At 48.5% G+C, this 24,343-nt stretch overlaps 1 protein-coding gene across 1 annotated transcript in view; it reads left to right on the top strand.

The window, feature by feature from the left end:
• The first annotated feature begins 350 nt into the window (after window positions 1–350).
• LOC128704961 (corticotropin-releasing factor-binding protein) overlaps window positions 351–24,343 on the top strand; it is a 293,601-nt gene continuing 269,608 nt past the window's right edge. Inside the window, exon 1 of the mRNA XM_070105117.1 lies at window positions 351–542. Within this exon, the coding sequence (XP_069961218.1) occupies window positions 477–542 (66 nt within the window). The 5' untranslated portion in view covers window positions 351–476. The remainder of the gene's footprint in view (window positions 543–24,343) is intronic.

Here is a 24,343-nt window from a genome sequence, read left to right as displayed (position 1 = left end):
TTTCCAGGCGCTGGAACCCATGATTACTTTCCTCCTGTGATGTGGGCGAAGCACCGCCTACTGTGGATGGGTGGCACTCTCCTCACTGCCACAGTTACGTGGGTGGCAGTGCCAACATTCACATTCCTGCTATCCTGCCATCTTTGGCTCTAGGCTATGCATCACAAACTACGAAATGAATACCTCTGCAAGTGTTGGCGGGTAAATCCCCTTCTTTTTTCGTTCCCGGGAGTTTCGACGAATGTCAGCCAATCAGGGGACGGAGATGGGCTGTGACGTCACTCCTGTGGGCGGGGTTTGCCAGGTGGTGCTAGTATAAATAGGCCGCCGCGCCAGCAACAGGCTACATCGTGCTAGTGTGTCGCTCAGTCAGCAGGCCGACCGAGCTCGTGAAGTCAGTGAGACCAAGTTAACTACTCCTCGACCTATTACAAAGACGGTAACAGTCGACAGTTACCGAATTGGTCGGTTCCGACATGTTGTTCACCTTCCTGATGGCTGTCGGTCTCTTGGGCTGCGCCCAAACATCTCCTCTTAGTAAGGTAAGACAATCTTGAGCCTCTAGAGGCCTATTGTAGTTTCTTCTACTGGAAGTCTTCCTGTAGTTTCTTATACAGGAAGCCTTCTTGTGGTTCCTTCTACTGGAAGCCTTCTTGTGGTTCCTCCTACTGGAAGCCTTCTTGTGGTTCCTCCTACTGGAAGCCTTCTTGTGGTTCCTTTGGGTTTCTCCACGGGGGCCTTTTTCCCCAAAAAACCTTTTTCTTGTGGTTCCCCCCTACGGGCCTTCCCTTGGTGCCCCCCCAAAGCCTTCTTGTATTTCCCCCCCATTGGAAGCCTTTTTGGGGATCCCCCCACGGGAAAGTTTTTTTGTGTTCCCTTTCCCTGGAAGCCTTTTTGGGTTTTTCTTACGGGGCCCTTTCTTGGGGTTTCCTCCCATAAAGCCTTTGGTTCCCCCTTACCCTTTTTTGTAGTTCCCCAGGGAAGCCTTGTGGGTTCCTCCCCTGGAAACCTTTTTTGGGTTCCTCCTACAAAGCCTTCGGTTTTCCCTTCCTACTGGCCTTCTTGGTTCCTCCTACTAACCCTTTGTGGTTCCTCCTACGGGGAAAGCCTTCTTTGGGGTTCCCCCCACTGGAAGCCTTTTTAAATAGTTCCTTTTCCTAATGGAACCCTTTCCCCAGTTTCTTCTACGGGGAACCCCATATAAAGGATTTTAATAAAGCCCCAAATGGGTAAACATCGAAAAGGTTCCAACTGTGGGTGAAACATCGTAAAGCACACTTGGGTAAAATCGAAGCACAACGGGGTGAAACATCAAAAAAGGGGTTTCCTGGGGGTAAAACACTTAAAAACCCAAACGTGGGTGAAACATCGAAAAGTTCAACTGTGGGTAAACATCTCAAAGCCCTTTAAAAGGGAAAATATAGAAAACCCCTTGGTTTTGTGGGTGAAACATGGTTTAAAAAGCTCCTCAAATTTCCTTTATAATTTTACGTTTTTGTTTCCAATTTGGGTTGAACCCAGGAAAATTCCGGCCTCAAACTGGTTTCCCTTTTCCCACTGTGGTAATTCAATCCTCTTCCCCAGGATGCCACCCACGATTCTTTTGCATCTGGGCCCCCCCACTAAAAGGTAAACGGGAAAACCAGCAAGTGGGTGTTTTAACCCCCGCCCCCACTTCCCAGGTAAACGGGGACGGGTGAAAGGTGACAAACCCGGTCCTACTTCTGCTGGGTAAAGGGGGAAAGCAGGTGTGGGTTAACCCGGTCCCTTTCCTCGGGTAACAGTGACAGCGGGTGGAAAACACGCCCAACTTTCCACCGTGCCATAATCGAACAACGGACCCCTCGGGAGACTTCTAAGTCTTGATGAATTTAAAACACTTCAAGTTTTGTTGATGTGTTTTCAAGATTTCCCAAAGTTTTTGTTGAGGGTTCTTAAAGGGCTTGGTTTGTTGATGGTCTTCAAGACTTCGAAGTTTTTGGATTTTCTTCAAGACTTAAAAGTTGATGTGTCTTCAAATTTTGGTCTTGTTGAGGGTTTTTCAAGACTTCAAAGTCTTTTTGGTGTGTCTTAAAGATTTTGGTTTGGATGTTTTTAAAGATTTTGGGGTCTTGTTGATGTGTCTTCAAGACTTCGAAGTCTTGTTGATGTGTCTTCAAGACTTCGAAGTCTTGTTGATGTGTCTTCAAGACTTCGAAGTCTTGTTGATGTGTCTTCAAGACTTCGAAGTCTTGTTGATGTGTCTTCAAATTTCCGGCACAAAACCACGAAATCTAAACCCCCATTAAAAAACAACCCACCAGTGATTTGGGAGCTGGGGTTCGTCACGGCCCCCCAGCTGGATATTCATCTGAAAATTTGCATTTGTGGTCACAAGTGGTGCCTCTGGAACCCTTCCCGGGTGAGAAATATACCTAGTTGGATCAATCTTAGGCAGCTGGCCCATTTGGCTAACGCGACGGTCTGGATTTCCCGGAGACCCCCTGATCGGGGGGTTTCCCTATCCCCCCAACCGGGGTTTGGTTTGGGGCAACGGCCCTTTTCGGGGAGTCATCCCCAAGCCCCGGTCGGGATTTTTGAGACTTTTCCTGCGGGTTCTAACCCCACCCGTGGTATGGTTTGTTGATGTGTCTTCAAGAGTCCTTACAGTCTTAGTTTCACTATATCACAGTAAGATGCCACTGTATCAGTGTGCTAGATGACAGCACATGCAAAGAAAGATACGTGCAAATCTGTTGAGTAACTGTGTTACATATGTTAACTGATTAACATCCTTGAATTGGGGGCCCGCAAAAACTGTTCGTTCGGTTTTTTGGTTGCCCGATCGGGGCAACCCTTTAGTTCCACGGCCCGGGTATCCCAACCCCTGCGGGGACCCAAAATTTTATTTAAAATTTTCCCTGTCGCATTTCCTCTTGAAGACAGCTAGGAGTTTGTTGGTGATTCTCCTTATGCCTGATGGGAGGGTGTTAAAGAGCTGAGGTTCCTGAAGGCTTGTAGAGGTTCCTGAAGGCTTGTAAAAGGGTTCCGGGAAGGTTTTGCCCCGAGGTTCCGGAAGGTTTGTCGGGGTTTCCCAAGGCTTGTCGGGGTTCCTCGGCTTTTTGGGGGTTTTCCGAAGGCTTGTCGGGGTTCCCTGAAGGGCTTGTCGGGGTTTCCCTGGGGCTCCGGGGTTCCTAAAGGCTTGTTGAGGTTCCCCGGCCCCTTTTTGAGGTTCCTGGGTTGCCCGGGGTTCCTGAAGGGTTTGTCAAAGGGTTCCCTGAAGGCTTTTGGGGGTTCCGGGGAAGGCTTGTCGAGGTTCCGGGAAGGCTTGTCGAGGTTCCCGGGCTTGTCGGGGGTTCCCTAAAGGCTTGTCGGGGTTCCCCCAAGGCTTGGGGGGGTTCCAAGGCTTGTCGGGGTTTCCCCTAAAGGCTTGTCGGGGGTTCCCTAAAACGTCGGGGTTCCCAAAAAGGGCCTGGGGGGTTCCCTTTGGCTTCGAGGTTCCCCCAAGGCTTGTCGGGGTTTCCCTCGGTTTGTTGGGTTCCTTAAGGCTTACCGAGGGTCCTCAAGGCTTGTCGAGGTTCCTGAAGGCTTGTCGAGATTCATCAAGGCTTGTCGAGGTTCCTGAAGGTTTGTCGAGATTCCTCAAGGCTTGTTGAGGTTCCGGGAAAAGGGGCTTGCCGGGGTTTTCCCAAGGCTTGCCCGGGGTTTCCTAAAGGGTTTTTGGGGAGGTTCCTCAAGGCTTGTTGAAAGGGTTCCGGGGAAGGGTTTTTGGGGGAAATTCCTGAAGGCTTGTCGAGGTTCCTGAAGGCTTGTTGAGGCTCCTTTAGGCTTGCCGAGGTCCTCAAGGCTTGTCGAGGTTCCTCAAGGCTTGTTGAGGTTCCTGAAGGATTGTTGAGGTTCCTGAAGGCTTGTCGAGGCTCCTTAAGGCTTGTCGAGGTTCCTCAAGGTTTTTGAGTTTCCCGGGAAGGCTTTCGAGGTTCCTGAAGGGCCGTCAAATTTTCCCGGCGCCTTTTTTCCTGAAGGCTATTTTCAAAAACGCCCGGGCCGTCAGGCCCTAAATTTGGGAAGGAAAAGGTTTTCGGGGGCCCCTGAAGGCTTGTCGAGGTTCCTGAAGGCTTGTCGAGGTTCCTGAAGGCTTGTCGAGGTTCCTGAAGGCTTGTCGAGGTTCCTGAAGGCTTGTCGAGGTTCCTGAAGGCTTGTCGAGGTTCCTCAAGGCGCAAAAGGGTTCCCCCAAGGCTTACTAAAGTTCTCTCAGGGGCCCTCGGCTCACCGGGGTTTCTTTCAAGCCCCGGTTCCCCGAGCAATTAACAGCATTGTAATAACATTTCTCAAAACACACCCTTTTCCCCTTCCAGTTCCGCAGTCCCTTTTTTTGGACTGGGTGCGCCCAGAAATTTTTTCCAGTGGTTCTTTAAATGCAGCTTTTGATCTGACATTAACTAGATGCCCTGGTCACAAAACCGGGCCCGGGGGGGGTTCCCCCGGGCCTTCCAGGTAAACCCCAGACCATATTTGGTATAACAAAGGGATTTTGGCCCGAAGTAAAGGGCCCCTGGGTTTATTCCAAAAGTGAGTAAAATTCTCCTTCCTGGTCACCTCTGTGACAGGAAGTCTGCTTCCTGTCACCCTGTGCCCCGGAAAGTCTCCTTCCTGGTCCCCTCCCAGGAAGTCGTTTAAAGACATAAGCCCCTGCCCCGTGGTGAGACTGACCCTCTAAAAACCATTTTCATGTCTCCTTTAAAAACAAGGATAATAAAGACTGGTTTCTTTTTTCCGTCCGCGCTTTTGGTAATGAAATAATGATGCGATCAGTCAATTAACCTTGGAGAAAATTTTTTTTAAAGGAGATCGTCCCTAAACCTTAAAAGTTCATTTCCCAAAATTGTTCCAGCCCAAATAAATTGAACCTCCTCCAGGTGGGAGGGCCCACCTAAATATTTTTTTCCCCAAGGGAAAAAAGGTTTGATTCCCTATCTCACTAACAAAAACCCCAATGAAAATGAAAGGGAAACCTACTGTGTAGGCGAAACATTACAACAATAAACATACCCAACTGTTGCACATGTGTCTTTCTTGAAGACACATGTGCAACAGATGTAACAGTGCGGCTCTATGTTTTTTCTGTGTTTTAAAAACATGGGGAAATATAACAGAAACGTTACAGATAACCCCTTTAAACATAAATGTACCATATTTAGAGTTTTTTTAACTTTTTCCCATAAAATGCGTCCAAAAACCAGCCTGCGTCCTGTACACTGAAGGTCAGTGACGGGAGGTATAAGTTTGGGGTGTGAGTTGGGCTGTAGCTCCCCCAGGTACGTCCGATGCTGAGCCACCGAAGCTAAAACAAGACTTATATGCTGCGTCTTATATGCTGCGTCTTATATGCTGCGTCTTATAAGCTGCGTCTCATATGCTGCGTCTTATATGCTGCGTCTCATATGCTGCGTCTTATACCCTTTTATTGCTCCCGTCTTAAAAGCTGCGTCTCATATGCTGCGTTTTAAATTGCTCTCTTCTGCGTCTTATATGCGCGTCTTAAAAGCTGCGTCTTATATCTGCGTCTTGCGGGCCCCCAAGGCCCCCCTTTTTTAAGCTGCGTCTTATTAATCTGCGTCTTATATGCTGCGTCTTTTTGCCGTCTTATATGCTGCGTCTTAAAAGCTGCGTCTTATATCTGCTCTTATATGCTGCGTCTTATATGCCGTCTTATATCCCGCGTCTTGTTCCCGTCTTATATGCTGCGTCTTATAAGCTGCATCTTTGTTCCCCTTTGGGTTCCTTTAATTAATTTACCCCCAAAGCCGTCTTATAACCTGGGGTCTTAGAAGCTATGTCTTATAAGGTACGTCTTAAAACTGCGTCTTAAAAGGTACGTCTTTTTTGGCCCCCCCTTTGCCCCCCCCCCTTTAACCCGTGTTTTTTGGTTATTGGGCCCTGGGTACGTCTTATAACCCGCGCGTTTTAAGGGGTGCTTATAAGCTGCGTCTTAAAAGTTTCGTCTTAAAAAGGTACGTCTTAAAAAGCTACGTCTTACAAGATGCCTTATAGCTGCGTCTTAACCCACGTTTTTAAAGCTCGTCTTATAAGCCCCCCCATTGCTCCTTTTATGTTCCCCCCCATTCGCCTTTTGGCCGCCCGGCTGCGTTTTATAAGCTGCGTCTTTGACGTCTAATGTTTCTTATAAGCTGCTCTTAAAAGGCGCTTTAAAAGCTGCGTCTTATAAGCCCGTTTATAAACGCCTTAAAATTTCGGCTTAAGTTACGTCTTAAAAGCTACGTCTTACGTTACGTCTTATAAGCTCGTCTTATAACCTGTGTCTTATAAGCTCGTCTTATAAGCCGCCTTATAAGCTCGTCTTTCCCCTTTTACGTCTTATAACCTTTTCTTATAAGTTCGCCTTATAAGTTACGTCTTATAACCCCCACGTCTTTTTCGTCTTAAAAGCTACGTCTTATAACCTGGGGTTTTAAAAGGGTTACGTCTTTAACCTGTGTCTTATAAGCTACGTCCCAAAGCCACGTCTTAAAAAGCTACGTACTATAAGCCACGTCTTTCCCTACTTCTTTATTTTTTTCCACGTCTTAAAAACCGTTCTTATAAGCTATTCTTATGTTACGTCTTATAACCTCTGTCTTATAAATTCTTTTTCTACGTCTTATAACCTGTGCCCCAAAAGGGTTGCGATTTTAAAGGTTACGTTTTTAACAAGCTACGTCTTAGGGTTTACGTCTTATAACCGTGTCTTATAAGCTCGTCCAGGGGGTTCGTTTTAAACCGGGTCTTTGGGGTTCAAAGACGGGGTTTATGGTTTAAAAGCCTGGGCCGCTCCTTAAGCCCGTCTTATAAGCGTTTTAAAAAGACACGTCTTATAAGACGTCTTATAAGCCCCCCTTTTTAAAGCCACGTTTCTAAAACACGTCTTTAAGACACGTCTTATGAATTTTCTTAACCCCGTCTTATAAGCCCCCACCCGTCTTATAAGCCCGTCTTATAAGACACGCCTTTAAAAACACATCTTAAAAGACACGTCTTAAAGACGTTTTATGCCCGTCTTGTAAGCCATTTTTAAAAGGCCCATCTTATAAGAATCTTTGCCCCTTTTAAAAAGCCGCTTTTTAAAGCCACTTTCTTTTCCGTTTTAAAAGCCGCGTCTTATAAGCCGCGTCTTAAAAGGGACACGTCTTATAAATCGCGTCTTATACGACACGTCTTATAAGCCCGTTTTAAAAGGGTCTTGTAAGCCACGTCTTAAAACATTTTATAAGACACGTTTTTGCCACGTCTTATAAGCCGCGTCTTGGAAGCCACGTCTTATAAGCCGTCTTATAAGGCTTTAAAAGGCCCAAAGCCAGCTTTAAGAATTTTCGAAGCCCACGTTTTATAAGCCACGTCTTAAAAACCCACGTTTTTAAAGCCGCGTCTTATAAGCCCGTCTTATAAGACACGTCTTAAAAGACACGTCTTATAAGCCCCCCGGTTCTTTATAAGACCCCCCCCAAAAGACACGTCAAAAGGAAGTCTTAAAAAGACAGTCTTATAAGACGTTTTATAAGCCGCCCCTTATAAGACTTTAATGCCTTTATAAGCCACGCCCCTTATAAGCCCGTTTTGGGGAATTTTGGGGCACGCCCCAAACCCCACGCCCCAAAAATAAGACCCCCGCCAAAATAAGGCCGGTTTAAAAGGGGGCCACGCTTATAAGAACGCCCTTAAAGACACGTTTTAAAGACGTTTTAAAAAGCTTATCACGCAAAAACCCCCCCCATAAGACCGCCCAAAAGACCACGCAAAAGGGGCCCATTAAGCCCCCCCAGGGCCGTCTTATGCCGCCCCCTTTGCCTTTGGGCTACGTTTTATTAAAAAAAACCCCAAAGGCCAAGCGTTTTATAAAAACCCCGTTTTCGGGACGCCTTTTTTAAACGTCATATAAGCCCGCAAAGACAGGTTTTTAAAAAGCCACTTTCAAAAAGCGTTTGGGGTCTTAAAGAAAATTCTTAAAACCACGTTTTCCTTGGGGCCGTTTTATAAGCCACGTCTTATAAGACACGTCTTAAAAAGGCCGTTTTTAAAAGGTCTTATAAGCCGCCTTATAACCCCAAAACCGTCTTATAAGACGTCTTATAAGCCGCCTTTAAGACACGTCTTATAAGCCCCTATCCCTTCACGTCTTATAAGACAGTTTATAAGCCCTCTTATAAGCCACGTTTTAAATAACCGTCTTAAAAGCCAAACCGTCTTCTTCACGTCTTAAAAAGCCACGTCTTATGACACGTCTTATAAGCCACGCCCCTTTTTTCCCCGTTTATAAGACCCGTCTTATAAGACACGTCTTATAAGCCACGTCTTATAAAACGTTTTTATAAGACACTCTTATAAGCCACGTCTTAAAAGGGAACGTCTTATAAGACACCAAAAACCCGTCTTATAAGCCCTTTTTTTTAAAGCCACGCCTTTTTTCCCCGTCTTATAAACGTTTTAAAAGAAAACCTTATAAAATTTGCGTTTTTGCCGTTTACGCCCACCAAAAGCCCATAAGCCACGTCTTAGGAACCCCCATAAGCATCGCGCACGCCCCTTAAAAAGACACGTTTTTCCCCGTTTTAAAAGGACACGTCTTATAAGCCGTTTTTGGCCTCCGCCCCCGTCTTATAAGCCGCTCCCCCGGCGCCTTATAAAATTTAACCGTCTTATAAAACACGTCTTATAAGCCACGCCCATATAAGCCACGTCTTAAAAGCCCCCGTCTTATAAGAGACGTCTTAAAAAGCCACCCCCCTTTAAGCCCGTTTTTATAAAAAATGTTTCCGCAAACCGTCTTAAAGCCACGCCCCTTATAAGAACGTCCCCAACGTCTTAAAACCCCCGTCTTATAAGCCACGTCTAAAACTTTCTTATAAGCCGTTTAAAAACCCCACTTTTAAGGTTTCCTTATAAGACGTCTTATAAAGCCCGTCTTATAAGACACGTTTATAAGCCGTCTTAAAAGACGTGTCTTATAACCCCGTCTTATAAGCCCGTTTTTAAAAGACACTTTCATTTTTCCCCTTTATAAGAGTGTCTTATAACCCCGTCTTATAAGCCCGCCCCCAAAAAGACACGTCTTATGACGCAAAGCCCCCCCCCATGCCCGTTTAAAAAAAGGTCTTATAAGACACGTTTTTAAAGCCCGGTTTTATAAGCCGCGTCTTTTTAAACCATCTTTTTAAGCCCCCTTTATCCCCCGGCGTCTTATAACCCGCGTCTTAAACCACGTTTTTATAAGACACGCCCTTAAGACCTCCAGGTACCTTTTATAAGCCGCGTTTTTATAACCCGCGTTTTTGGCCCCGGCTTTCCCCCCCCCAAACCACGCCTTATAACCCGCGTCTTAAAAACCGCGTAAAAAGGCCGCGTCTTATAAACCGTCTTATAAGACCGTCTTATAAGACACGCCCCTTGCCGCGTCTTATAAGCCGCGTCTTATAACCCGCTTTTATAAGCCCTCTTATCCCCTTCTAAACCGCGTCTTAAAAACCCGTCTTAGGGCCGCGTCTTATGCCCCCCCCCTTAAAAAGCCCCTCTTAAAAGGGCCGTCTTATAAGCCGCGTCTTATAACCCCTTTATAAGACACGTCTTGGGCGTTTTTATGAGGTCTTATAAGAGGGCCCCTTTAAGCCCTTATAAGCCACGTCTTATAAGCCGCTCTTAAAGGCCGCGTTTTATAAGCCCCTTATAAGCCCGTTTTTCCCCCCTCTTTAAGCCCCGTCTTAAAGCCGTCTTATAAGACACGTCTTATAAGCCCCCGTCATGGGAAGATAAAAATTTTTGGGTGCACATAAAACCATTGTCGTTGATTTCCCTTGTCTTATTTTTGGTATCTTTATCGGGAAACTTCGCATACAGTGGATTTTTTTCCAGCCCACTGCGGGGAAAAAAGGGGGACCAAAAAGCCCCAAATTTTTTGAGGCGATCAGTCCCTCAGCCCAAAAGGGAGGGGCCCTTAACTGAACAGATATATATTTTGGTTTTAAAAAATTTTTGTGTTTAATTACTTTTAAATTTCGGCCGGGGTTGGGCACCCTTTTGGCCCCTTCTCCCCTTTTCCAGCCTGTAAATTCACTTTGTCTTGCACTAGCTGTGGGCTCCACACTGGTGCTGCGTATTCAACACTAACCAGACATAAAGTTTTTTGGGGGGTTTGTTGACAAAGTTTCCCATCGCCACTGTTGGTTTTGGCTTACCATAACCGTATTTATTCTCTTTATAATTTTTAATAATGGCAGGTGTGGGATAATTGATATTCCAGGAGTCTTTCTGATAATAATAATATTGATAATGATAATAATAATAATAATAACTGTATTTCACATTATATATCGAACATCTGTAAGAGTTTGCCTCCATCTTTGTTGGGTACGTACCTCGTTTATGGGTATTTTTTGCCTATGTTTGGTCAATAATTTGGTCTCTCTTGGAGTCAAGTGACAGTGACTATTTAGCCAGGTGGTTAGGGAGAGGGGAATAGATGGTTAGGAGGGGAAGGGTTGGGGGAGGGGGGGGAAATGGTTTTTGGGAAGGGTGGGAGATATTTGGGGGGAAGGGAAAAATTTTGGGGAAGGGTGGGTGGGGGGGGTTGGGTGGTTGGGGGGGGAGAGGTGGTTGGGGAGGGGGTACGTTTTTGGGGTGGGGGATGGATGGTTAGGGGGGAGGGGAGGATGGTTATTGGGGGGGTAGATGGTTTGGGGAGGAGGTTTTTGGGGGGGTAGGTGGGCTAAAGAGTAAGGGAAGGGGGGGGTTTAGGGAAGGGGGACGTTTTGTGCCGGGGGAGGCGTGGTGTTTGTGGGGGCTGTGTTTTGTTTGTGTTTTTTAAGTGTGTTGTGGGGTTGTGTGTGTTGTTTTTTGGTTGTTTTGGGGTTGTGTGTGTGTGTGTGTGTGTGTGTTTTTTTTTATCATTACCCTAACCTTTAGTTTTTTGTACTAGCCACAAGTGGGGGAAAATTTTTTTTTGTTTTTGTTTTTTAAGTGTTTTTTGGTGTTTGTGTGTTGTGTGTTTTTTAGTGTGTGTGTGTGTGTTGTGTGTGGGGTTGTGTGTTTTGTGTGTGTGTGTGTGTGTGTGTGTGTGTGTGTGTGTGTGTGTGTGGGGTGTTGTGTGTTGTGGGGTGTGTTGTGTGTTTTGTGTTTTGTGTGTGTTTTTGGGGGGGGGATTTTTAAGCTATCAACCCTGTGTGTTGTTAGTTTTGCTCGTTTTGCGGGGGATCTTTCCCCACAGCTCCTGGCCTTCCCTGTGTGTATATCTATATAGGAAAAAAGGTCAAAGATTTTTTAGTCCCCCCCCAAAACAAACATTTTTAAAATACAACACCGTTCACCACTACAATCAAACATTACTCCAGACTCACAGGCACACTTAAAAAACACACCCAACCCCCCTACCAAACACCCATCAATATTTACCCCAAAGTATCATCCTTAAGCCTTGGATGTTATATGGCTTAAAACACAAATGCATAAGTGATTATTCAACACCAGGGTTGTTGCAACATTATGCAACACTGGAATTTTTTATTTTTAGATACGGGAAGGGATATATAAACGGGAAATTTTTAAGAGAGGAAAAGGGATTATTACCCCACTGACCCGACCTTTTCCCCACCTGGCGGGGTGACCCAAAAAGAAAAAGAAACTTTTTAACCATTTTTTACTCCTCACCCCTTGCCAAAAACTTGACACTTTAAACTGAAAATGAAAAAAAAGGTTTATTATCAAAAAGGTGTACCCCTCCCACAAAAACACTGGGTCACCCTGACCGCCCCGGGACCCGGATCTGAGGGGCTAAAAACATGGCACCTCGTTTCTCACTCTACATAACGAAGACTGATTGAATTTGAAAACAAGGGGCTGGTTTGTTTTCTCAGATCCATCCGGGGGAAATGGTAGGCCGGTTTGTGTACCCCCGGGACCCAAACTTTGGGGATGGAGTGGCTTTTTGTATTGGTCAGATCCACCCGGGGAGGGGTAGTGGTAGTTTTTTATCCAGATCCATCTTGTGGATGGTAGTGCTGTTTGTACCCCCAGATCCATCCTGTGGATGGAAAGGGTTTTGTGTCCCCATATCCATCCGTACCCCAGCAAAGAAAAAAGGACACACAATAGGCCTAGGACCTGGGCCTAAAAAAGGTTACCGGGAATTGCCTGTTCATTTCACACTACAGTTCACTTATCTGTTACCCAAACAAATTTAGAAAATTTTTTTAATATATCTGGATCTTATTTTCATTAAATAAAACAACTTTACATATTATATGATTATTATCTGGGGGCCTTAAATCCCCCAGTAAGTGGACAATTAAAACCCGGAAAAAGATGGGACCGAGGGGTGGGCCCCCTTTTTTTAGTAGGGTTTTATTTATCATCTGTGTGTCTGCCAAACTGCCAGAAATACTTGTAACCGCCTTAAGCCTGGCCACTAAAAATTCCCGGTGTCTGTCAAACCGCCGGTACAAACCAAGCCTGGCCCCTACCCTCTAGTCAGGGGTGTGTCTGCCAAATGCCGGGACTTTAACCAAAAACCCAAGCCTGGGCCCCACCCCATCAGTCCCTGGTTCTGCCAAAATACCTTGTAACCAAGCCCCCGCCAGGCCACTCATCATCCCGTCCGTGTGGTTTCTCAAACTGCCAAAATACTTGAACCAAGCCCAAGCCTGGCCACTACATCATCAGTGTGTGCCCCCCCAAAAGAGAAGTACTTGAACCAAGCCCAAAACCTGGCCACTACATCATCAGTCAGTTTTGTCCCCAAAAATGCCAGAAGTACTTGTAACCAAGCCTGGAGGGCCCCTACATCATCAGTCATGTGTGTGTGTCTCCCAAAATGCCAAAATACTTGTAATCGCCTAAATGCCCACATCATCAGTCGTAACACCAAACTGCCAGAAGTACTTTTAAAACGGCCCCCGGCCCCTTTCCCCATCAGTCCCCTGTTTCCAAAATGCCAGAAGTACTTGAACCAAGCCTAAAAACCCCCCCATCATCAGGGGGTTTAAAAGAGAAGGGCCCCTTTTAAACCAACCTGGCCACCATCATCAAATGGGTCGCCAACCCCAGAAGTCCCCCTTAAAGCCTAAGCCAGGCCCCACATCATCCCGTCAGTGTAAAAGCCAAACTGCCAAAAAGTCTTGAACCCAAACCTAAGCCTGGCCCACCCCATCAGTCGGTGTGTCCGAAAAAACCAAAAAGTACTTGAAAAACCCCCAAGCCCGGCCAGCATCATCAGGGGTTCACCAAACTGCCAAAATACTTTTCCCAACCGCCGCACTACTCATCCAATTTTAGGGGCAGTGTGTGCCCCAAACTGCGAAAACCTTTGTAACCGCCCAAAACCCCCGGGCCCGCCAAACTCGGGTGTTTTGAAACTGCCAGAAGTCTTTTCCAAGCCGGGCCCCCACCCTCATCAGTCAGTGTGTTCGCCAAACTGCCAGAAGTACTTGAACCAAGCCTGCCCGGCCAATTTCATCCCCCAGTCAGACTTTCAACGCCTGCCCGGCCCCTACATCATCAGTAGTACGCAACCGCCCCAAGCCCGGCCCTACCCTCATCAATTGGGGCTTTTGCAAGCCTAAGCCCGGCCACTCATCATCAGTCAGTACCCCTTCGTTTTCCGGCCACTACATCATCAGTTTGTACTTTTAACCAAGCCAAGCCTGGACTACATCATCCCGTCAGCCAATTTTCAACCCAAACCAAGCCTGGCCATTCAGTCAGTACTTGTAACCCAAATCTAAGTCCCCCGCAACATCAAAACCCCACAACCCCTTAAGCCTGGCCACTACATCATCAGTCAGTAATTGTAACCAAGCCAAAATGGGCCCCTTCATCATCCTTTGTGACTTGTAACCAAGCCTAAACCCGGCCACTACATCATCAAATCAGTACTTGAACCGCCCGGCCCGGCCACTACCAACAGTGTAATAAACCCAACCGCCTAATACTACATCATCAGTCAAAACCCGTAACCGGCCTTTCCACTACATCAGTCAATTGAAAACCCAAAAATGCCGGGCCCCTCATCATCAGTTGGGGACTTTTCCAAAACCAAGCCTTGGGCCCCCATCATCAGTCAGTACTTTTTAACCGCCTTAACAGGCCCTTTTTTTCATCAGTCAGTACCAACCGCCCCAAGCCCCCAAAACCCTCATCAGGGCAGTACTTGTAACCCTTTGCCCCCCACCCATCATCAGTGTTTCCCTTAAAACCCAAACCTAAGCCGGGGCCCCTCATTTATCAGCCCCGTAAACCCTTTGCCAGGGACCATCATCAGTCCCGTCCCGTAACCCAAGGGGCCCGGCCCTACCTCTTTAGTCAGTATTGTAAACCCCAAACCTGGCCCGGCCCCTACATTTAGTCGGCCCAACAACCCTTGCCCGGCCCACTACATCATCAGTCAGTCCCTTAAACCCAAACCGCCAGCCCCCATCCCCTCTCCGTAAAAGGTAAACCCCGCCCCCCACTACTCTCGGGCGGTTTTTAACCGGGCCCCCGCCCCGGCCACTCATCATCAGTCAGACTTCAAACCGGGCCCCGCCCCACTACATCATCAGTCGGACTTGTAACCAAGCCCCAAAAACCAGGGCCCCTACACGTCGACTTGAACCGCCCAAGCCTGGTACCCCATAGTCGGGACTTTAAAACCCAAACCCCGGCCAGGCCACTCATCATCAGTACTTTTAACCGCCTGCCCCCTAAATACATCATCAGTCAAAATAACAAAGCTGGCCACCCATCATCAGTCAGGCCTTGGAACCAAGCCGGCCAAAAACATCATCAGTCCCCTCTTGAACCAAGCCAAGCCTGGCCACTACATCATCAGCCGATTAAAAGCCTGGGGCCCGGCCACTTCATCAGTCAGTACTTGAAACCCAAACCTAAAACCCCTCATCCCGTCGTCCCTTGGGAACCTTAAGCCAGGGGCCAATTTCATCATCAGTCAAATTGGGGAAGCCCTTGCCCGGGCCCCTACCCTCAGTCGTAACCCCTTGTAAAAGCCTAAAACCCACACCACATCCCTCAGTTTCTTTTAAAGCCCAAAACCGGGGCCCCTCATCATCCCGTCCCCCACTTGTAACCAAGCCCAAAACCTCCCACATCATCAGTCAGTACTTGTAACCGCCTTAAGCCTGGCCCTTTTTTCATCCCGTCAGTCCCTTCCGCCTTAAGCCTGGCCATACCCTCATCAGTCATTCTTTTAAAAAATGGCCACGCCCCTGTCATCAGTACCGTAAACCGCCTAAGCCTGGCCACCCTTTATCAGTCAGATTTTTAACCAAAACCCAAGCCCCGCCCCTACATCATCACGGGACTTGTAAAAAACCCCTTTTCCGGCCCCACCCCAAACCTTAAAAGCCTAAGCCTGGGTTTCCCCATCATCAGTGCCTTTAAAACCCAAGCTGGCCCACTACATCATCAGTCAGTACTTGTAACCGCCCCCGGGCCCCCATCATCAGTCAGTACTTGGAATGGGTTGGGCCCTCCCCATCAGTCAGTCCCGTCCCAAACCTGGGGCCCGGCCCTACATTTGGGGGGATTTTAAACCCAAACCCCGCCCCCGGGCCCCTACATCATCAAACGGGGCCGCCCCCCAAGCCTAAGCCCGGGGCCAAAACATCATCCCCAAACCCCAAAAGGGTTTATTTTTACATCATCGGGGCCCCCAACCTTTCAACCGGCCCAACTTCCCCATCAGTCAGTCCCGAACCAAGCCCCGCCCGGCCAATACATCACCAAAAGAAAAGCTCGGAGCCACTACATCATCAGTGTTCCCGAAACCGGGCCCCCAAGCCTCCACTTCAATGGCCCCAATTTTTCCCTTTTCCGGGCCCAACCGCCCTCTCAGCCAGTACTTGCAAACCGCCCCAAGCCTGGCCATACCATCAGTCAGTACTTTAGAACCCCTTGACCCCATCATCAGTCGGACTTTTAACCCGGGGCCCGCCCCCCCCACCCACATCATCAGTCAGCAGGAACCAAGTTTTTTTTTGGCCAATAACATCAGTCAGTCCTTTAACCGCCCAATTTGCCAATAATCATCAGCCAGTCTTTTTCCAAGCCTTAAGCCAGGACTACATCATCAGTCAGTACTTGTAAAACCTCCCCGGCCATAAACATCAGCCGTACTTCTGTAAAAGCCTGGGGGGGCCATTCATCATCAGTCCCTGTTCCCCCAAGGGTTTTAATAACCGGCCCTTTAAATTTCCCCTTTTAGTTTCCATAGTGGGTTTAAACCACAAGGACAGCGGAGAGATTTCTTCTTTCGTTAATTTGTTTTTCTTCGTTAACCCATACCATGGGCCGAACTATGGATATGATCTGAACGGATAAATGAGGTGGTTTAAAAATCGACGTAACTTTAAAGAAATGGTGCTGATAACGTGATAATCATGTCAGCAATATTTATAGTAAAAAGCCCTTTAAAAAAAACTGTTTGGGGGAAAAACATTTTTAAATTTAAAATTTTCTTAAATGGGGAAAAAGGATAAAAGGGGGGGGAAGACCGGGCACTGAACACATTCCTGGGGGGGGGCGCTGCATCCCTCCCGTTGGATCCCAAAAAATATGAAGGGGGAAAAAAGAAAAAAATTTTTAACCCAAACCAAAAAACGGAACGCCAGCAACAGAATCACTTTAAAAGGCGCGTGGGTTCCCCCGTCTCCAATATTTTATTTTTTTCCATAAAATTTTGTTTATATTACTATAGCATTTCCTTTTTTTTTGTTTTTTTGGGGGAAGTCCAAGGTCTTTCCCCTTTAAATTCGGGATTTTCTTAAATTTTTTGCAGAGGGCAGAGCAAAACTTAAAACTCTGCAAATTGTCCTTTAAATTTTTTTTATTCCCGAAATTAAGGAAAGGAAACCAAACCCCTTTCAAAACAAAAAACTAAAAACCCATAAGAAAAAAAGGGCACCAACTGTTTTAAAAAATTATCAGAAAAGAGGGGCCAGTGCCCCCCTTTAAAAGGGACCCGGGCCTCCCCAGGGACTCTATGGAACATCTGATAAGGATGAGGCACAGTCTTCACCAAAAGACCTTAGACGCCAACAAAGTCTGGGGAAACCTCAAAAACCGTCACCCCTGAAACCATAATCTGAAACTACAAAATTTCTGAAATATTGACATATATGGTACTCAACCAGGCAAAGAATCACCTAACAACACTGGAGTCACATGTTCACACTATCTGTCCTTATAGCTAAATTTCTTCAGGTCACCATACGTCACTCACATCTCACTCTCCGCTGTATTTTTAATCGAGAATATATTTAGTCTGGCACTTGGGCCAGGGAAAAAGCCCTTTAAATGGGAAATTTTTACCAGTGGGGGAACCGGGCCCCAAAAAACCAAATATCGGAATTTTTCCCCCGTACCATGAGGGTGCCACTTTCTTTACAGTCTCTGGGGGGGTGCTCTATCAAAAAACCTTCTAAAATCTAAAAAAACAGAAATTTAAATCTTTATCGGATCAACGGCCCAAAAACTTTACTGAAAAAAAAGTTAATAAAATTTGTTAAAACAAAACCGGCCCCTTGTGAATCATTTAGTATCATTAAAAGCTTTTATCGAGATAACTTCTTATAATATCAGTAATTGACTAGTAATTTCCTTGGGTTCCAAAATTATTGGGCGTAATTTGACGGGAATTACTTGTCCTGTGTTTTAAAAATTGGAAAAACATTTAAAACCCTTTCCACATAGACACCCCAACTTCTGGGCAGATACATTAACAAATGAGTCAGTAATAAAAAAGTCTTTTTTCCAAAAGTCCCCGGGAAAAAATTCATCAAACCCGGGGTTTATTTTTTTTTGGGCTTCCTTTTATTTAAAACCCTAATTACTGTGATGTTACATAATTTATCTTTTTCAGACCCAAAAAAAAGGACCAATTTTTGTAAAATTTGGGTTTTTCCCGTGGAAAACCCCCGAGAAAAAAATTATTAAAAATCCCCAAAATTTCATTCTCTTTTCTTTACATAATATTCGGGATTAATGCATCTTCAATGTTAGGTTGGTTTTTGAGTTTGGAAGGGTTTGGTTTCGTTGGGTTAGGTTAAGGTTGGGTTAACATTATTCGGGTTTGGTTTAAATTAAATTAGGTTATTGTTTGGTTGGGGTTAGGGTTGGTTGGTTAAATTTGGTTACGTTAGGTTAGGGTTAAGGGTTTGTTAGGGTTTGGTTTCGGTTGGGTTGGGTTGGGGTTGTTAACATTGTTACTCCTGCTGTGAGTGTTTTCTGTGGTCTTATTGTATTAACTCTGTTCTTGGGTCCTGTTGCACACGTGTTCTAATCATCACTGATGTGTACTTTCTCTGAGACACTGATTTGTGCTCAGTTTTTACGTTGAATCAATCTATAAATCACTGTCTCATTTCCACGCAGACATGTCATTCCTCTAGAGCTCTGTTATTACGTGTGCGTGTGTGTTTGCACGAGTCGTACGTATGTGTACGTGCGCACGTGTGCTGGAAAGTGTTTAACGACACCTGTGGCCAAGAACAACATACTGGTGACATGTAACCAAGGTGTGTTGAGTGTGATGTGGGCGATCAATATCTCCCCTACCGTGGCACTGTCAGCATCCAGTCCCTCCCTCACCATCTACTCTCAACAACACTGTCAGCATCCAGTCCCTCCCTCACCATCTACTCTCAACAACACTGTCAGCATCCAGTCCCTCCCTCACCATCTACTCTCAACAACACTGTCAGCATCCAGTCCCTCCCTCACCATCTACTCTCAACAACACTGTCAGCATCCAGTCCCTCCCTCACCATCTACTCTCAACAACACTGACAGCATCCAGTCCCTCCCTCACAATCTACTCTCAACAACACTGACAGCATCCAGTCCCTCCCTCACAATCTACTCACAACAACACTGTCAGCATCCAGTCCCTCCCTCACCATCTACTCTCAACAACACTGACAGCATCCAGTCCCTCCCTCACCATCTACTCTCAACAACACTGTCAGCATCCAGTCCCTCCCTCACCATCTACTCTCAACAACACTGACAGCATCCAGTCCCTCCCTCACCATCTACTCTCAACAACACTGTCAGCATCCAGTCCCTCCCTCACCATCTACTCACAACAACACTGTCAGCATCCAGTCCCTCCCTCACCATCTACTCACAACAACACTGTCAGCATCCAGTCCCTCCCTCACCATCTACTCACAACACTGACAGCATCCAGTCCCTCCCTCACCATCTACTCACAACACTGTCAGCATCCAGTCCCTCCCTCACCATCCACTCACAACAACACTGACAGCATCAAGTCCCTCCCTCACCATCTACTCTCAACAACACTGACAGCATCCAGTCCCTCCCTCACCATCTACTCTCAACAACACTGTCAGCATCCAGTCCCTCCCTCACCATCTACTCACAACAACACTGTCAGCATCCAGTCCCTCCCTCACCATCTACTCTCAACAACACTGTCAGCATCCAGTCCCTCCCTCACCATCTACTCACAACACTGTCAGCATCCAGTCCCTCCCTCACCATCTACTCACAACAACACTGTCAGCATCCAGTCCCTCCCTCACCATCTACTCTCAACACTGTCAGCATCCAGTCCCTCCCTCACCATCTACTCTCAACAACACTGTCAGCATCCAGTCCCTCCCTCACCATCTACTCACAACACTGTCAGCATCCAGTCCCTCCCTCACCATCTACTCACAACAACACTGACAGCATCCAGTCCCTCCCTCACCATCTACTCACAACAACACTGACAGCATCCAGTCCCTCCCTCACCATCTACTCACAACAACACTGTCAGCATCCAGTCCCTCCCTCACCATCTACTCACAACAACACTGTCAGCATCCAGTCCCTCCCTCACCATGTCCCTCCCTCACCATCTACTCACAACACTGTCAGCATCCAGTCCCTCCCTCACCATCTACTCACAACACTGACAGCATCCAGTCCCTCCCTCACCATCTACTCACAACACTGACATCCAGTCATCTACAGTCCCTCCCTCACCATCTACTCACAACACTGACAGCATCCAGTCCCTCCCTCACCATCTACTCACAACACTGTCAGCATCCAGTCCCTCCCTCACCATCTACTCACAACAACACTGTCAGCATCCAGTCCCTCCCTCACCATCTACTCTCAACAACACTGTCAGCATCCAGTCCCTCCCTCACCATCTACTCACAACAACACTGACAGCATCCAGTCCCTCCCTCACCATCTACTCACAACACTGTCAGCATCCAGTCCCTCCCTCACCATCTACTCACAACAACACTGTCAGCATCCAGTCCCTCCCTCACCATCTACTCACAACAACACTGTCAGCATCCAGTCCCTCCCTCACCATCTACTCACAACAACACTGACAGCATCCAGTCCCTCCCTCACCATCTACTCACAACAACACTGTCAGCATCCAGTCCCTCCCTCACCATCTACTCACAACAACACTGTCAGCATCCAGTCCCTCCCTCACCATCTACTCACAACAACACTGTCAGCATCCAGTCCCTCCCTCACCATCTACTCTCAACAACACTGTCAGCATCCAGTCCCTCCCTCACCATCTACTCACAACAACACTGTCAGCATCCAGTCCCTCCCTCACCATCTACTCTCAACAACACTGTCAGCATCCAGTCCCTCCCTCACCATCTACTCACAACAACACTGTCAGCATCCAGTCCCTCCCTCACCATCTACTCACAACAACACTGACAGCATCCAGTCCCTCCCTCACCATCTACTCACAACAACACTGACAGCATCCAGTCCCTCCCTCACCATCTACTCACAACAACACTGTCAGCATCCAGTCCCTCCCTCACCATCTACTCACAACAACACTGTCAGCATCCAGTCCCTCCCTCACCATCTACTCTCAACAACACTGTCAGCATCCAGTCCCTCCCTCACCATCTACTCTCAACACTGTCAGCAGCATCCAGTCCCTCCCTCACCATCTACTCTCACAACACTGACAGCATCCAGTCCCTCCCTCACCATCTACTCTCAACAACACTGAACATCCAGTCCCTCCCTCACCATCTACTCTCAACAACACTGTCAACATCCAGTCCCTCCCTCACCATCTACTCACAACACTGACAACATCCAGTGTCAGCATCCAGTCCCTCCCTCACCATCTACTCACAACACTGTCACATCCAGCATCTACTCAGTCAGCATCCAGTCCCTCACCATCTACTCTCAACAACACTGTCAGCATCCAGTCCCTCCCTCACCATCTACTCACAACAACACTGTCAGCATCCAGTCCCTCCCTCACCATCTACTCACAACACTGTCAGCATCCAGTCCCTCCCTCACCATCTACTCTCAACAACACTGACAGCATCCAGTCCCTCCCTCACCATCTACTCTCAACAACACTGACAGCATCCAGTCCCTCCCTCACCATCTACTCTCAACAACACTGTCAGCATCCAGTCCCTCCCTCACCATCTACTCTCAACAACACTGTCAGCATCCAGTCCCTCCCTCACCATCTACTCACAACAACACTGTCAGCATCCAGTCCCTCCCTCACCATCTACTCTCAACAACACTGTCAGCATCCAGTCCCTCCCTCACCATCTACTCACAACAACACCCTCAAAACAACTCTATGATGGAGCTTGCTACCATCTGCAGCTCATAAGACTGCCATCCCCACGAGCCCCTTTGGGGCGGGGCAGATGGTAGACCAGAGGCCTAGCTTCTCCCTACGAGCCCCGTGAGGGCGGGGAATGTGGCTAGGCCTAGAGACAGTTGGTCCCAAAGATGAGGGGGTACTTGTACCTCCTCCCATGAGAGACTTAGGTCTCAGACACTCCCCAGATAGGGAGCCAAGGCCGGGTCACCACAGTACCTCCTCCCATGAGAGACTTAGGTCTCAGACACTCCCCAGATAGGGAGCCAAGGCCGGGTCACCACAGTACCTCCTCCCATGAGAGACTTAGGTCTCGAAAGGCCGGGTCACCACAGTACCTCCTCCCATGGGAGACTTAGGTCTCAGACACTCCCCAGATAGGGAGCCAAGGCCGGGTCACCACAGTACCTCCTCCCATGAGAGACTTAGGTCTCGAGACACTCCCCAGATAGGGAGCCAAGGCCGGGTCACCACAGTACCTCCTCCCATGAGAGACTTAGGTCTCGAAACACTCCCCAGATAGGGAGCCAAGGCCGGGTCACCACAGTACCTCCTCCCATGGGAGACTTAGGTCTCGAGACACTCCCCAGATAGGGAGCCAAGGCCGGGTCACCACAGTACCTCCTCCCATGAGAGACTTAGGTCTCGAGACACTCCCCAGATAGGGAGCCAAGGCCGGGTCACCACAGTACCTCCTCCCATGGGAGACTTACGTCTCAGACACTCCCCAGATAGGGAGCCAAGGCCGGGTCACCACAGTACCTCCTCCCATGGGAGACTTACGTCTCAGACACTCCCCAGATAGGGAGCCAAGGCCGGGTCACCACAGTACCTCCTCCCATGGGAGACTTACGTCTCAGACACTCCCTAGATAGGGTGCCAAGGCCGGGTCACCACAGTACCTCCTCCCATGGGAGACTTACGTCTCGAGACACTCCCCAGATAGGGAGCCAAAGCCGGGTCACCACAGTACCTCCTCCCATGGGAGACTTACGTCTCGAGACACTCCCCAGATAGGGAGCCAAGGCCGGGTCACCACAGTACCTCCTCCCATGGGAGACTTACGTCTCGAGACACTCCCCAGATAGGGAGCCAAGGCCGGGTCACCACAGTACCTCCTCCCATGGGAGACTTAGGTCTCAGACACTCCCCAGATAGGGAGCCAAGGCCGGGTCACCACAGTACCTCCTCCCATGGGAGACTTACGTCTCAGACACTCCCTAGATAGGGAGCCAAGGCCGGGTCACCACAGTACCTCCTCCCATGGGAGACTTACGTCTCGAGACACTCCCCAGATAGGGAGCCAAAGCCGGGTCACCACAGTACCTCCTCCCATGGGAGACTTACGTCTCGAGACACTCCCCAGATAGGGAGCCAAGGCCGGGTCACCACAGTACCTCCTCCCATGGGAGACTTACGTCTCGAGACACTCCCCAGATAGGGAGCCAAGGCCGGGTCACCACAGTACCTCCTCCCATGGGAGACTTACGTCTCGAGACACTCCCCAGATAGGGAGCCAAGGCCGGGTCACCACAGTACCTCCTCCCATGGGAGACTTAGGTCTCGAGACAGTCCCCAGATAGGGAGCCAAGGCCGGGTCACCACAGTACCTCCTCCCATGGGAGACTTAGATCTCAGACACTCCCCAGATAGGGAGCCAAGGCCGGGTCACCACAGTACCTCCTCCCATGGGAGACTTAGGTCTCAGACACTCCCCAGATAGGGAGCCAAGGCCGGGTCACCACAGTACCTTCTCCCATGGGAGACGTAGGTCTCGAGACACTCCCCAGATAGGGAGCCAAGGCCGGGTCACCACAGTACCTCCTCCCATGGGAGACTTAGGTCTCAGACACTCCCCAGATAGGGAGCCAAGGCCGGGTCACCACAGTACCTTCTCCCATGGGAGACTTAGGTCTCAGACACTCCCCAGATAGGGAGCCAAGGCCGGGTCACCACAGTACCTTCTCCCATGGGAGACGTAGGTCTCGAGACACTCCCCAGATAGGGAGCCAAGGCCGGGTCACCACAGTACCTCCTCCCATGGGAGACTTAGGTCTCGAGACACTCCCCAGATAGGGAGCCAAGGCCGGGTCACCACAGTACCTCCTCCCATGGGAGACTTAGGTCTCGAGACACTCCCCAGATAGGGAGCCAAGGCCGGGTCACCACAGTACCTCCTCCCATGGGAGACTTAGGTCTCAGACACTCCCCAGATAGGGAGCCAAGGCCGGGTCACCACAGTACCTTCTCCCATGGGAGACTTAGGTCTCAGACACTCCCCAGATAGGGAGCCAAGGCCGGGTCACCACAGTACCTCCTCCCATGGGGGACTTAGGTCTCGAGACACTCCCCAGATAGGGAGCCAAGGCCGGGTCACCACAGTACCTTCTCCCATGGGAGACTTAGGTCTCAGACACTCCCCAGATAGGGAGCCAAGGCCGGGTCACCACAGTACCTCCTCCCATGGGGGACTTAGGTCTCGAGACACTCCCCAGATAGGGAGCCAAGGCCGGGTCACCACAGTACCTCCTCCCATGGGAGACTTAGGTCTCAGACACTCCCCAGATAGGGAGCCAAGGCCGGGTCACCACAGTACCTCCTCCCATGGGAGACTTACGTCTCAGACACTCCCCAGATAGGGAGCCAAGGCCGGGTCACCACAGTACCTCCTCCCATGGGAGA

This window comes from Cherax quadricarinatus, chromosome 97, assembly GCF_038502225.1.
Source record: "Cherax quadricarinatus isolate ZL_2023a chromosome 97, ASM3850222v1, whole genome shotgun sequence".
Classification (NCBI taxonomy): domain Eukaryota; kingdom Metazoa; phylum Arthropoda; class Malacostraca; order Decapoda; family Parastacidae; genus Cherax; species Cherax quadricarinatus.
Note: the sequence above shows the minus strand (reverse complement) of the source record. Positions and strands in the feature narration are given on the sequence as shown.